Source organism: Pteropus medius, unplaced genomic scaffold (genome assembly GCF_902729225.1).
Source record: "Pteropus medius unplaced genomic scaffold, Ma_sr-lr_union100, whole genome shotgun sequence".
Lineage (NCBI taxonomy): Eukaryota > Metazoa > Chordata > Mammalia > Chiroptera > Pteropodidae > Pteropus > Pteropus medius.
This window is the reverse complement of record NW_024352784.1, coordinates 5762930-5777669: the sequence shown is the minus strand read 5'-3', so window position 1 is coordinate 5777669 and position 14740 is coordinate 5762930. Positions and strand designations below refer to the sequence as shown.

The 14740-nt window shown below is 34.0% G+C and overlaps 1 protein-coding gene across 2 annotated transcripts in view; it reads right to left on the bottom strand.

The window, feature by feature from the left end:
- UVRAG (UV radiation resistance associated) overlaps positions 1 to 14740 on the bottom strand; it is a 254987-nt gene that overhangs the window by 55258 nt on the left and 184989 nt on the right. For both annotated transcript variants that reach the window (XM_039848085.1, XM_039848086.1), the window contains one exon: positions 13581 to 13659. In XM_039848085.1, the coding sequence (XP_039704019.1) occupies positions 13581 to 13659 (79 nt within the window). The remainder of the gene's footprint in view (positions 1 to 13580; positions 13660 to 14740) is intronic.

Below are 14740 nucleotides of genomic sequence, written 5' to 3'. Positions count from 1 at the left end.
CGTTCCAGGCACTATTCTAAGTGCTTTACAAATATCTAATCCTCGTAACAACTCTAAAAGATAGGAATTATACCTATAACCATAGGTATAATTATTATCCCCATTTTACAGATGAGAACACTGAAGTACAGAGAGATTAAGTAACTTATCCAAAATCATACAGCTAAAGTGACAGAACTGGCATTTGAACTCTTGGAGTCTAGATCCATAATTCTTTTTCTTAAACACTCAGCTATGGTGAATTTATTTTACTTCATTTAATTTTAGGATTTTGGTTTTCACTTGATAAATTTACACTTATTAGGATACTAATTTTATCTTTCCTGGAAACCCAAGTTTGAACATTTTAAAATGTTTTTCTCTAATACGTATCAAAATTTACATATAATGAATTTTGAAGTTAATGTCCTTAAATAGCTTAAACCTAAACAATGCTGGTCACTTTGATGCCAACTAAAATCGGATCAAATTCATTTTTCATATATGTTATTTCTTATAATTCATTTCATGAGGTTTAACCAGAAAAAAATAGTTAGAATTTATATTCTACTTTTTCTAAACTAAGCACTGTGTATTTCATTTCAGTTGAAGTTCATTTTTTAAATGTTTTTCTCTCAGCAAAAAAAGTCGCTCATGGTGGTGCTTTGGCTAACATCATTACTGAATAAGCAATTTATTTAAGTGAAGAAAATAATATGCCATCTTAAAATACTAAAATATGCAAAGTAAAAGGCTAAAGTGAATCTTTTAAAAAAACAAGGATAAAGGAAGAAATAGAAGTTATCAAAAATGCTAAACCAAATAAGGTGCCAAATTTAGGTCTTAGGTAGTCACGGATAAAAGAGAAAACTGTCATTTAATGTTTCTTTCTGTCTAATAAAAGGAAACTAGCAAATATAGGATCTGAATTTCTTTGCACACTCTTCAGAGACTTAGTTTATCTAAATGTAAAATGGAAATAATAATACAAAGACTTTTGGGGCTTTTTCAAAGAATAAAGTGAAAGATCACTGTACCCTAAAATAATCTGTATAAATGTAAGTTACAACTGTTTTACTTTTCATTGGAAAGATATTTTTGGCATTGGATTTTTAGTTTCAGTCTGAAACGGGGAAAATGTCCAAATGAGATAAAAATAAATTGCTTTATCTTGTCAATTTATCACTCTTCAGCATTTGATGAGTACAATGATCAAGTCAATATACCATTATAAATATCTAATAAACTGGTTAATAGCTGATATGGTTCTTAAAAAAATTAATAATGACCACTTAACCAATTACTTGTAACTCCAAAAAGTTAACATGTTATCACTTTAAACACAGAATGGAACTTTTGGAAAACAACTACATATATTATTTTTTACCTCAATTAAAGCCTTCATTTAAAAGACATAAGTCAAGACACACTTAAATGTATATTTAAATACACAATTAAATAGAAATAAGTTAATTAAGAAGGAAAGAACAATCTCCTGGCTAACTCATTCACCATTCATATTTTTGATAAATATTTACTGAATTCTCGAAACACGCTCAGGGAGTTCACACACACCACATTTATGTCCAATTATAAACACTGGTAACTGTGTGGTGCTGGGGCCAGTTGTGGTCAATAGTAGGGATATTTCCTTTCCCTACTATTGAGGTGATCTTCTGCTCTAGCCAGGCTGGTCTTGATATACCTTACGCAGTCCTTCTTCTGTACCTTAGCTTCCCCTTCTCACTCGCTAGCCAGATTTTTCCATCCTTGATTTTCCAATTTAGGTGTCATATCTTTTTACTGAAGCTTTCCTTCTTCACGTCAGCCTAACAGGAATGTCAATAACAACAAGAGCAAAAAATGGCAGCTACCATTTACTGAGTACCTTTTCTGTGGATAAATCCTGAGCTACAAACTGGACATTCATTGTTTCTAGTCCCCTCAACAATCCTACAAAGATTTTCCAATCTTTATAGAGATAAAGGAATGGAGGTGCAGTGTGATTTTATTACATGCCCAAGTTCATCAGTCACTGGGATGCAGATCCAGGTCTATGGGACTCTAAGCTACCACAGGGCTCTCCCTGCTGCAAGCCAAAACTGCACTTTGAATGGAACTTTTTTGACAGTGATCACTGTGTGCCTTTACTGTTGGCTAACTGTTTACATACTGTGCATATTTTTACCCCACTCCCTCAAATATAGGCCCACTGAGGGTAAAGTCAGCCTCTCATAGGCCTTGTATAGCTCAAACACTCAGATATTTGTGCACTGAGATATATATTACACATACACAAGAAAATGGAACTTTTCTATTCTTAGAAAAAAATTACATAAAGGATGAATAATAAATTAATGATCATCATCTTTCAAATTGAGGATGTGACTGCTTTGTCCACAGCTGCATAAAGCTTAAGTTTGAATTGATTTAGTGGAAACACTTTAGGACTCACAAAAAAAGCTTGAGACAAGATTTCTGTTGCTACAAACTGCTTTAGTACTTACTGTATCTTATATCTGAATCTGTCACTCTACAGAGCAGAAACATATACATGCAAAATACATATATATGCTAACTAACATGGTAATTAAACCTTATTTTTAAGAAAAATCTAGAGGAACAGATGTCCAAGATTAGAAGAATGGTTAAATAAGTTATATGCACACAAATGAAATATTGTATGTTAAAAATATATATTAACTAAAAATTTTGACTAAGTTTTTAATGGATTGGTGAAATGCCTGTGCTCAAGAAAAAAAGATACAGAGCAGTATTTATAATGTTATCTCAACTATGTAAGAAAAAGACAAAAAAGTTTGGAAGATCCAGAAGGTACATGTGAACGGTGAGACTGGATTATTTTAAAAATTCTGGTCTTCTATCTTCTTGTGTACTTCTTAAAACTTCTATAATTGACATATATTATTATTGTATTTAGAAAATATTTTTTAAAGAAAAAAGATATAGGGTGATACTAGCATAAGGATAGGGTTTAGAAATAAACCCTCACATTTATAGTTAATTTTCAACAAATGTGCCAAGACAGTCCAATGGGTAAAGAGTAGTCTTCTCAATAAATTTTTCTCAGACAGACAACTGGATATTTTCATGCAAAAGAATGAAGCCGGATCCCTTTCTTACATTATATAAAAAAATTTAATCAAAATGGATCACAGACCTAAACATATGAGGTAAAACACAGAAGAAAATCTAAAAGTACTTGGGCTAAGCTTTCTTAGGTAAATTGGAATTTATCAAAACTAAAACCTTTTGTGCTTCAAAATACAAAGAAAGTGAAAAAAGACAACTTGTGGAATGAGAAAAAATATTTGCAAATTGTACATTTGAGAAGGGATTTGTGTATAGATTATATAAAGATCTCTTATAACTCAATAATAATGAAGACAAATAACCCAATTTAAAAATGGGCAAAGAGTCTGAACAGACGTTTCTCCAAAGAACATACATGAATGTCTAATGGGCACATATAAGATGTTCAACATCATTAGCCATTAGGAAAGTTCAAATCAAAACAACAATGAGCTACGGCTTTATATCTAGTAGGATAGCTATAATCAAAAAGATAGAAACTAACAAGTGTTGGCAAGGATGTAGAGAAATTGAAACTCTTATACATTGCTGGTAGAATGTAAAAGGATACAGCTATTTTAGGAAATAGTCTGGCAATTCTTCAAAATATTAAACACAGTTACCATATAGCTCGACATTTCTGCTCCTAGGCATACACCCGAAAGTAACAAAAACATATGTACCCACAGAAACTTATATATGAATGCTCATAGCGGTATTATTAATAATTGCCAAAAAGTGTAAACAACCCAAATGCCTATCAACTGATGAATGGATGAATAAAATGTGGCATATCCATATACAACTTCAAATTACCAAAATGATTTGGCCACCAAAACAAAACAAAACAAAACAAAAAACTGATACATGCTATAATATGGATGAACCTTGAAACTATGGTAAGTGAAAGAAACTAGTCACAAAGAACAAACGTTTCATGGTTCCATTTATATGAAATGTCCAGAATAGGCAAATATATAGAAACAGAAAGTAAAATGGTAGCTACCTAGGGATGGAGGTCTTGGGCTAATGTGAGTGATTGCTAATGGGCACAGGGTTTCTTTTCAGGGCAATGAAATATTCTAAAAGCAGCAGTGGTGATAGTTTAAAAACGATGAATATACTAAAAAACATTGAATTGTACATTTTAAATAGATGAATTATATGGTATGTGAATTATATCTCTGTAAAGTTATTTTTCTTTAAAGGTATAGATATAAATCTTAAAAATAGTTTCTACTACATTACTGGAAAATTTTGTAGCCAGCAGGGGTAGGGGGAGGCATTTTGACTATTAAAACATCCTCAGAATTTGTTTTCTTGATTCCAAGAAGAATGAAGAAAATAAAAACACATTTTCCCCTCATGTGTCACATACATTGGGCTGTACGTTAAAGAAATAGACATGAATTTAAGCTGCTGGGTGTAAGCTGGCATTGACCCCCTCTAAACAGCTGTGCACTATGGACCCCATGAACAGTCAAATTTTAGAGAAAAATCATATCCTTGGCAGAATGGAGGTTTCCAATTTTTACTTTCTATGAAGTCTTAAAATAACCTGAGGGGAAAGGGAGGTAAAAGAGTAAAAGGAAGAGAGGTCATGAAACTCCCAGGTTCTGATCCCAGTTCTTCTACTTAACTCAATCTCAGGGGTCTCATCTGTAAAAAGCAGATAACTGTTTGTGCCCTACCTACCTCACAGGATTGTAATAAGGCACAAATAGGAAGGAAGGAAGGAAGGAAGGAAGGAAGAAGGAAGGAAGGAAGGGAAGGAAAGGAAGGAAGGAAGGAAGGAAGGAGGAAGGAAGGAAGGAAGGAAGGAAGGAAGAATAAATAATTGTGTTTGACTTCAGAAGATTTGGTCTTCAATTCTGTTTGCCATTTAATAGCTTTGTCATCCTCAGGAAAGTAAACATAGCAACAGCTCAATTTTTTATATCTAAAGATAGATCTGGTCAATGTACTTCAGAAAGAATGAAATGAAATATAGAAGTAAAAATATACCAAAAGCCATTACATTCAATACAAATGTAAATCAACATTCGTATTTGTAAACTATGTCCTCAAAGCATTGCTCTTAAGTCCCTGAGCTTTCAAGAAAGGAAAGAAGAGGCCTGGCTTAAGAGCCAAAAGCAATAGGGAAGAATCCACTGATAGCCTTATGAATTGGATTACACTACACAGTATTATCAGAATTCAAATTAGCAAGTCTCTTATACAATATTCCCACATTTGGCGAACTGACACATGTGTCTTGGTTTATCAAACTATGAGCAATTGAGGTGTTCCATAGGAAATCTGGATTCTCCCACATTCCCTAGAATAGCAGTTCTCAAACTTTGTAGTCTCAAGACCCTTTTATGCTCAAAATTATTGAAGACCTGAAAGAGCTTTTGTTTATGTGAGTCATGTATATCAGTGTTTATTTATCATATTAGAAGTTAAAATTGAGAAAACTCTTAAATATTTATTAATTCATTTAAAAAATAATAGAAATCTATTTGTTGCTAACATAAATATTTTTTAATGAAAAAACAAGCATATTTTCAAAAAAAGAAATTTAGAACGACATTGTTTTATATTTTTGCAAGTCTCTTTTCCAATCTCTGCCTTAACAGAAGACAGCTGGATTCTCATATATTTATTTTGTTACCATATATGTGGTTCCATAAGAAAACTCAGCCTCATACAGATTAGCAGTTGGAAAAGAGCATTTTAATAGCCTTTTCAGATAACTGTGGATATTCTTCTCTGATACCACTCTCAAGCTCAACGAATAGTACTTTCTTGAAGGTTAGTAAAAAGGTAGAATCAGAAACCATATCAACATACTGTTGGCACCTGTTACAGTAAAATCCATTGGTTTTTGGCCCTTTGAAGAGATCTTTATCTGTAAGTGATTTGAAAGCATCATGCACTGGTCACTTGGGAAATACTGGCTCACCAAGTTACATAGATTTTAAATGCTAACACATTAATTATAAAATATTCAAAAGTTACAGTTGTTAAATATCACTACCAGTCTCATCGAAAACATCTTTAAGGAATAGGAAGCTCTCAATCTCATGGCGGCAAACACAAGTTTTCCGAAATACTAATTTTCATTAAAAATCTTGAATTTTATGATCAGTTGATTTCCTTTGAGAGGCTCACTTCACTCATTCTTTAAAAAATGCTTGGCAAATACCTAAGCCTGAATAGTTTGTCAATTGCCTGTCAGTCAGTCTTTCAATTAAAGATTGTGCTCCATGAAAGAATGAGGTAGTTAGCAACCAATTGCACAAGTGCTTTTCCTTGAAACAAACCTTATACTTCAGCATCCAGTGCAAATGCTTTATGCACATTTCCCTTTCCATCCGCACAGAATATAAAAAGGGTCAAGGGTACTCCAGGGTCAAGATTTAATATAATAATTTTTACTGCTTCATGAAGAACATTCTTAAGTGAAACGATTTTTTTTTAAACTATAAGTTTGCTGAAAGTATCCCCTTTTCTGATTTTATGTCAACATGTTCACTTATGTTCTATATCCTATTTCCTCTTCCCTTCTCAAAGACTTTATTCCTTCAAGTGTCCCTTTTTATCTTATACTGACAATTTTTCTCAATTTGATCACTCTCATCAGCATATAAACTGATATTTCCCATCTTAAAAAAAACCCTCTAATCTCCACAAAACGGATAAAAAGCAACAACAAAAAACTTCCCTTACCCCCACTATCTTTTCCAGTTATGAACCCATTTATTTCACTTCACAAAAAACACCCCAAAAGAGTTGTCTACAATCAATGTCACTTCCTCACTTCCTATTCACTCTTCAACAAACCTATTCCTCTACAAAAGCTGCTCTTGTCAATGACTTCCATGTTCCCAAGTTCAGGAAGCTTCATCTTACAGTAGGATTTGACATAGATGATTATGCTTCCCTTCCAGAAATTTACTTTCCTTAGTTTCCAAATTATTACTTTCTCTTGGTTTTCTCTCTACTTGACTGGCCATTCCTCTCAGTCTTTGCTGGTTCATCCTCCTCTACTCAACTTCTAAATGTGATTTCTCAGGGCAAAATCCCATTCTATATTTCTGTCTATATTAATTGTCTTTCACTCTTTTCAACTCTTCATTCTCTCCCTGGTTGATCTCATCTGGTATCATGTGCTTAAAATCATCTTTATATCGATGACTCCCAAATTTGTATCTCTAGTATTGACCTCATTACCCTGAGTTCCAGACCCATATCCTGTTGCCTACTTAATGAGTGTACTTGGATTTCTAAGTAGCAACTCAAACTTAACATTTTGAAAGCAAAACGTGTGGTTTCCTTAACTCCACATCTCCTAGACCCTCCCCTATTGCAACAAATGGCATTTTCATCCTTCCAGTTGCTCAAACACAAAATCTAGGAGTCATTCTTGATTACTCCTCTTTCCTCACCTCCCACATTCAAACCATTAGCTCATCTCCCATAATAAAATTTTTTATGAAGATATAATTAACATATTAGTTTCAATATAAGGATTGTACAATATAAGGATTCAGAAGTACAATATAAGGATTCAATATATATTGTGAAATGATCACCATAATAAGTCTAGGTAACATCCATCACCACACAAAGTTATACTTTTTTTTTCTTGTAGTGAGAACTTTTAAGGTATACCTTCTTAGCAACTTTAAATATGCAGTACAGTATTGTTAACTTTAATCATCATGCTGTATATTGCATCCTCAGGACTTATTTATTACACAACTGGAAGTTTGTACCTTTTGACCACCTTCACTCATTTTGGCCATCCCTTAACCCTTTGCCTCTGGCAATCACCAAAGATGTTCTCTGTATCTGAGTTCAGTTTTAAGATTCCACATATAAGTGAGATTGTACAGTATTTGTCTGTCTCTGTCTGACTTATTTCACTTAGCATAATGCCATCAAGGTCCATCAAATGGCAAGATTTCATTCATTTTTATGGCTAAATAAAATTCCGCTGTATATATATATGGTGTGTGTATGTGTGTATGTACGTATACCACATACACAATGAAAATGTAAAACCACATTTTCTTTATCCATTCATCCGCTGATGGGCACTTAGGTTATTCTACGTCTTCGGTATTGTAGATAATGCTGTAATAAACATAGGGTTGCCGATATCTTTTCAAGTTAGTATTTTCATTTCTTTCAAATAAGTGCCCAGAAGTAGAACTGATGGATCATACAGTAGTTCAATTTTTAATTTTTTGAGGAATTTTGATACTGGTTTCCTTAGTGGCTGTATCAATATACATTCCCACCAACAGTGCACAAGGGTTCCACTTCATCCACATCCTTGCCAATATTTGTTATTTCTTGTCTTTTTTTTTTTTTATAATAGACATTCTAACAGGTATAAGGTGATACCTCATTTGGTTTTTATTTGCCTTTCCCTGGTGATTAGTGATGTTTAGTACACATAATATATTTTAAATCTGTTCACTCCTCTCCATCTCTATCCCTACTATCCTAGTCCAAGCATCAACTTTCATCTGGTCTTTTGAAATAGCCTTCTAAATGATGACTTTGCTTTATTCTAGTTCCCTATAATCTACAGAGCAGCTACAATGATCTTTGAAAAAATAAATCAAATCAAGTCACTTTCTTGCTTAAATTATTGACTTCCCTTTGCATTTAGAATAAAATTCAAGCTCTTTACTGTAATCTCTAAGGCCTATATGATATGTTCCCTGGCTACCTCTCCCCTTAATTACTAAGCTCCTACCACATTAGCCTGTTACTTAAACACAAAAAGCTCTTTCCTACTTCAGGGCCTTTGCACTGTTTCTATACCCTAGGGAACTTACTGTTTCCTAGCTCTTTGAATGGGCTGGTTCCTTGTCATCTCCATGTCTTAGCTCAATATCACTTCTTCAGTAAGGCTTATTTGACAGCTTTATCTAAAGTAGGTCTCTCTCCAGTTATTTACTATTCTATCACCTAATTAATTTCTATCATATCACTTACCGCTACCTAAAATTATTTTGTCTGTCTCTTTCCATTACATTATAAGCTTAAGGAGGCAAGGAACTTTCTCTTCCTTTTTAAACAGCTTTATTGAGATATAATCACATACCATACAACTCACTCATTTAAATTGTATAATTTAATGATTTTTGCTTTATTAAATTTTTTAATTATAGAAAAATATATAACATAAAATTTGTCACTTTAACCATTTTAAGTGTATAACTCAGTGGCATTAATTACACTCACATGTTGTACAACCATCATCACTATCTATTTCCAAAAATTTTAAATCATCCCCAATAGAAACTGTAACCATTAATTAATGACTCTCCCATTTCCCCCTTCTCCCAATCCCTGGTAACCCCTAATCTACTTTCTGTCTCTATGATTTTGCCTATTCTAGAAAATGCATATAAGTGGAACCATATAATATTTGTCATTTTGTTTCTACTTTATTTATGAGGAAGATCTTGTCTTATTCACTGCCCTATCAATTGAGACCTCAGTATATATAGCACACTGTAGATAATCAACAAATACTTGTTGCATCAACTAATTCATCAATTTTAAGCAAGTCACAGATTTTCTGGATCTCAGTTTCTTAGCTGTGTGATGGAGCTGTATCACAATTTATTCATTTATTAAACATCTTTTGAGAATTTACAGTGTTTCAGGCATTGTGTTTATAAATGGAAATATCATAATGTGCAAAACAGTTATTGTCTCTGCTCTCAACTAATGTTCAATTCCTTTTCCATTTAGGAATGCCATCTTCTTTGATTCTGTGCATGTTTAGGATGGAAATATAAAACACAATGAAATATATGGAAGTAAGCCTGTCAGATGATGTGATGCTACACTTGGCTGATGAATGTCAAAAGTCATATTGTCTTCAAATTCATTTAATATTAGCTGCTCTTTTCACTTTGCACAGTGATGATGAGGTTCACATAAATATATATGAATGCATGTTATAAACTATAAAACCTCTCCATAAATGTAAGATAAAGTATTATAATTTTTGATTTACTATTTTTTATGTTCTGGGAACTAAAAGCAAACTACTATGATAGTAAATTCTAATATACTTATAAACTTACTGACAATTATGGCAAAACCTGTTTTTTTTTATTAATTGATATTAATTACACTGTACCTGAATATTGCCAGGCCCATTCCTAGTATATTATGTGCTGACCAACAAAAAATGCTTTTCCAGACAAAGGGGCTTGAAAAATATTAATAAATGGTGCTAAAAATAAGGCATTTTGCTTTATTCGCTTTCAATACCAAGTGTGCACACACCTGCCACACACACACACACACACACACACACACACACACACACACACACACACACACCTTTGCTTGGTGACCCAATGACAGGAAGGGGGCAAGCAGGCCTTACTAATCCTCTCAGCTCTTCAAACAACACTTGAGGACTTCTACTTGAAGGCCTGTCTTTCTAAGCTTGTGCTTTCAAAACTTGGGCTGGACTGATCCCAAATACTGAAGTAACAAATATTACTAAATTCTGTCATTTCCTCTACCAAAAAAGTGATTTTACTACTACTTCTGGTTGTGATGAAAGGTCCTATTGACTATTCAAATCCTCAACCAAGTTATGGATGCAGTATTAAATGACTTCACTACTTTTTCTCTGGCACTTTAACACATGCCAATGCTTTCATCCACCTCCACTAACGTGGCTTATAAATTACTGAGGTGGGGTCATTTTAAAAGTATGATTTGTTCACATCTCTAGAGATGGGGTATAAATGAGACTGGCTAAGAAGACAAACTCCCCTTTGACAACATGTATTGGTATTAATGTAGAGAAAAATAAACTTTCAAAAGTTAGAAATATCTTATTGATATACTACTTGATTAGAAGCCATGATAATTTATAGTTCTGTGATTTGTTATAAATAGAAATGTAATCAAGTGATGGTAGTAAGGCCAAAGACAAAATGAAACATTCCTAAGAAACAGTAAGAGACGGAGTAGAGATGAAGCAAAGAAAGGTTAAAAGTCACAAATCTGCTAAAAGTTGCTTTCTAAATGCTAAGGCGCTTCCTGAATGAACTCTGAAACCTAGGAAAGTCTGTTTATAAGAAGTTTACTCTCCTCTCCTTTTAAAACTGCCACAACAGTTACGAACAAAGAACAAAAAACGAAAAAAACAAACAAACAAAAAACAAAAACAAAAACCACTAGAGAGCAAGATACTTGCTCCTTCTGGATTTAGAGTGGTTAACCTATTGATCTTAAACACAAACACAAGTGTGCTCCCTCATTATCAAAAATAGTATAAAGCTGCAGAGGATACAAAATTATTTAAATACATGAATAAAACTAGTTTAGCACATTTTTTAAATACATGAATAAAACTAGTTTAGCACATTTGCAAACTTGGTTCAGTTAAGAATAAAGTCAGAGGCTACTTGGGAAATGTTCCAAAGAGAGGACCAAACAAATACTAGAGCTAAGAGTCTGATGTGGACGGCTGACTTTCCAAAATTTTCCACTGCACATGCTCAGCCTCCACCTTTGTCCTATTTTCAAAGCAAGCTGGGCTATTCTTAGCACTTCTTTATACCATCCTTTGGAATTCCTACTGGACCCTAAGAAGAAAGAAAGGAGGGAGGGAGAGAGGGCGAGAGGGAGAGGAGGAGGGACAGAGAGGGGGAGGAGGTAAAGGAGAGAGAGAGGGAGAGAGAGCGCGTGCGAGCGGGCATGTGTGTCTATGTACACGTGTGCATGTGTGTGTGTTTGAATCTGGGATTTATGAGGAAATCCAAGCATTTCAGCCTTAGTCTTAATCAGGAGTAGATTTCACATGAAATATTCCAACAAACTTCTGACCTAGGGTATAGGTTCTTAGAGCAAGAAAGAGAAAACAGGGCAGGGAGAAGAACCTCTAAGCTCAGATCAGAACTTTGTACAGACGCAAACCCAAGCAAGCATCTGTTAGTTTTTCTACAGACGATATACTGACTCCCAGACTCTGGACTCCAATATCCATGCGTTCTTTTCCACCTTGGCTGACTTTACACGGAGGTGCTCTCTAATTTACTTAGATGCATCTCTTCTCCCTTAATGCACTCTTAGTGTGGTCACTTCTTGACCAGTTCTGTCTAAACACTGCCTTTTCCATGGTATGACAACTGTGATCAGTAGTGTGAGCTAGGTAGCCTTGAAATTAAAAGTTTGGTTTCTTAGATTGAGATACTTTTCTGCCAAAAATGGGGGAAGGGAAAGTGTCAGTTGTGGGAAGAATGGCACATGGAAAGATGAGTCATGGGCCAGAATCTGTGAGCAAGGCTGCTTGCCTGGAATAAAGAACATGAGCTGGAGTGACAATAACAATAAAAGCAGTACAACTGAGAGGGCAATGAGTGTAAAGTTTATAAAGCATATGATTGAGGACTGCAAACTAGAAATTTGATCCAACAGCAGAAAGGATAAGAATCTTAAGAAAAATCAAATTAAAAAATAAAACATTAAACTGAGGTTGGATGACAGGAAGAAAGTCAAAGATGACACTATATAGAGGTTTAATTCTAGATCTATCAGGAATGAATAAGGAAATTGTTCAGTGAGTCTTTAGATTTATATAGATAAAAGGCAACTTGGGATCATGTAAACAAAAGAATCACGAATCATGAATCTATTGCTTCATAAAATGGAAAGGTCTGGGGATACAGTTAATAATGACTTCAAATAACAGCGAAACCTGGATACTCATCCATAAGTTATTCCAATTGGAAGGATGCCCAAATAAAAACAAGGCACTGAAGTTGAACTTCCTTTACAACTAGAGAATTTATAGAATGTCTACCTTTTTAAGTAGAGCAGAGTATGCTGAAGAAATGCTGCATATTTCCTTTAGAAAAACGCAAACCCAAGCAAGCATCTGTTAGTTTTTCTACAGACATTATTTAAATGAGATACCAACTGGTGTGATGTTGAGAAAGCCACGAAAATCCAGATGGTGTGGAAGGACCATATGCTTGGTCTTTCCTTTTGGCTCTGGATAATAAGGTGAGGAGACCATTAAGGACTTGCCAAAGCCACTAAACTTTTACCCCATAAACAACTTCCAATGCAAAATAAGTCTCTAGAAATGGTCTAAGAGAAGAAAGCTGTGTGAGAAGAAAGCTATTACTAGTCAAGTTGCAGAGGCAAGAGGTCATAAAGTCCACATTTGAGTACAGTCTACTAGCAAGTAACAACTCAGCAAAGGACCTCTGAGTTTAGCAGAAGGATTCCAATTTGTACTCATTGTTTCTCTGTAGTATTTATAATGGCACAGAATAAGACTGTGGCCAAAAAGAAAACAAAAAACAAAAAAACCCAAAAAAACGAAACATGAAACTTTTCATTGACACTGTAACTGGTTAAATAAAACGGCCAACTCTAGTACTTACTTATAAAGAAAGAAGGTTAGCAATCCAAGGAAGCAGCGTGTATGTGGGAAGTAAGAGAGAAGCGAAGAATGAGTTACTTACCTGTGCTATATTTTTGTTGAGAAGATAGACACCATAGTCAAATTGCAACTTCTCCCCTCCTTTTGGATATAATGGAAACCTAAAAAAAGGTAAAGTAGGATCAGAAGTTTTCCAAAACTTGAATAAAACAACCTCCAAGTTGTTGACAAATGTGGAACTTTCTTGGCTACAGCAGAAACATCTGAGGACTTGGACTAAAACATTCAGTTACAGTCATTGCAACCTATTGCTTTAATATCCTCATTACATTAGTTAAATCAGAACAATGACTGCTTTGTTTAAAAAAATGAATTAGCTCATGCAACAGAGGACTTATACATAAAAAAGTGATCCACGAACCTCAAAGAGTTGAAGCCACTATGCTTCAAATTTACATGTCATAACCTTGGACCCAACATCTCAACTTCTACTACATTGGAGAATATTAAGAAAAAAAATCAGACATGAAAATGATATATAAGATTTCCGTTTCTTTTAAGGTGGCCAGTCAAATCAATAGCACCAATATGAGTGAAAATTCATCAAAAATTCATTTGCAGCAATGGCTATGTGGATGTTACATGGGTCCAAGGCAATGAACTCATGCCACACAGCTCTCACATGACTTTCCATTTTAACCTGACTCACTGAAGCATAAGGCCTGAGATCCATGATCTTTATAAAGATAATAAATTATTTTAGAAGATAATTTTCCCTTATTATTTTTCTTTTCATATTTACTATTTTTCTTTTCATATTCTTAAAAATGAAGAAAAGGTTACAGTATACCTATATTCTAATCATATTTTCCTGATTCTCAAGACCAAGCATACATTTTATCCTCTAAAACAGATTTCTCTACAAACAGATCAATCACAACTTAGGATCAAGAAGAAAACTTCACCTTCCTTATCTTTGCAATACACGATTACTCTTGAGAATAAAATTATTTTACTGAAATGAATGGTAGATGACAATTACTAGATATTCTTAGTTTTAATTTTCTAAAGAAAATATACATCCATAAAGCTTGGAGGATGTTGCTTTTTAGGGAAAATTGAAAAAGACAGAATTTAAAAGCTTCATATTAAACTCACGAAAGATGCTGATTACATGGTGTCCAAATGTAAATCTGCTGTAAATTTAAAGGCACTGGGGCGTGAGCAAGGTCATAAACTATT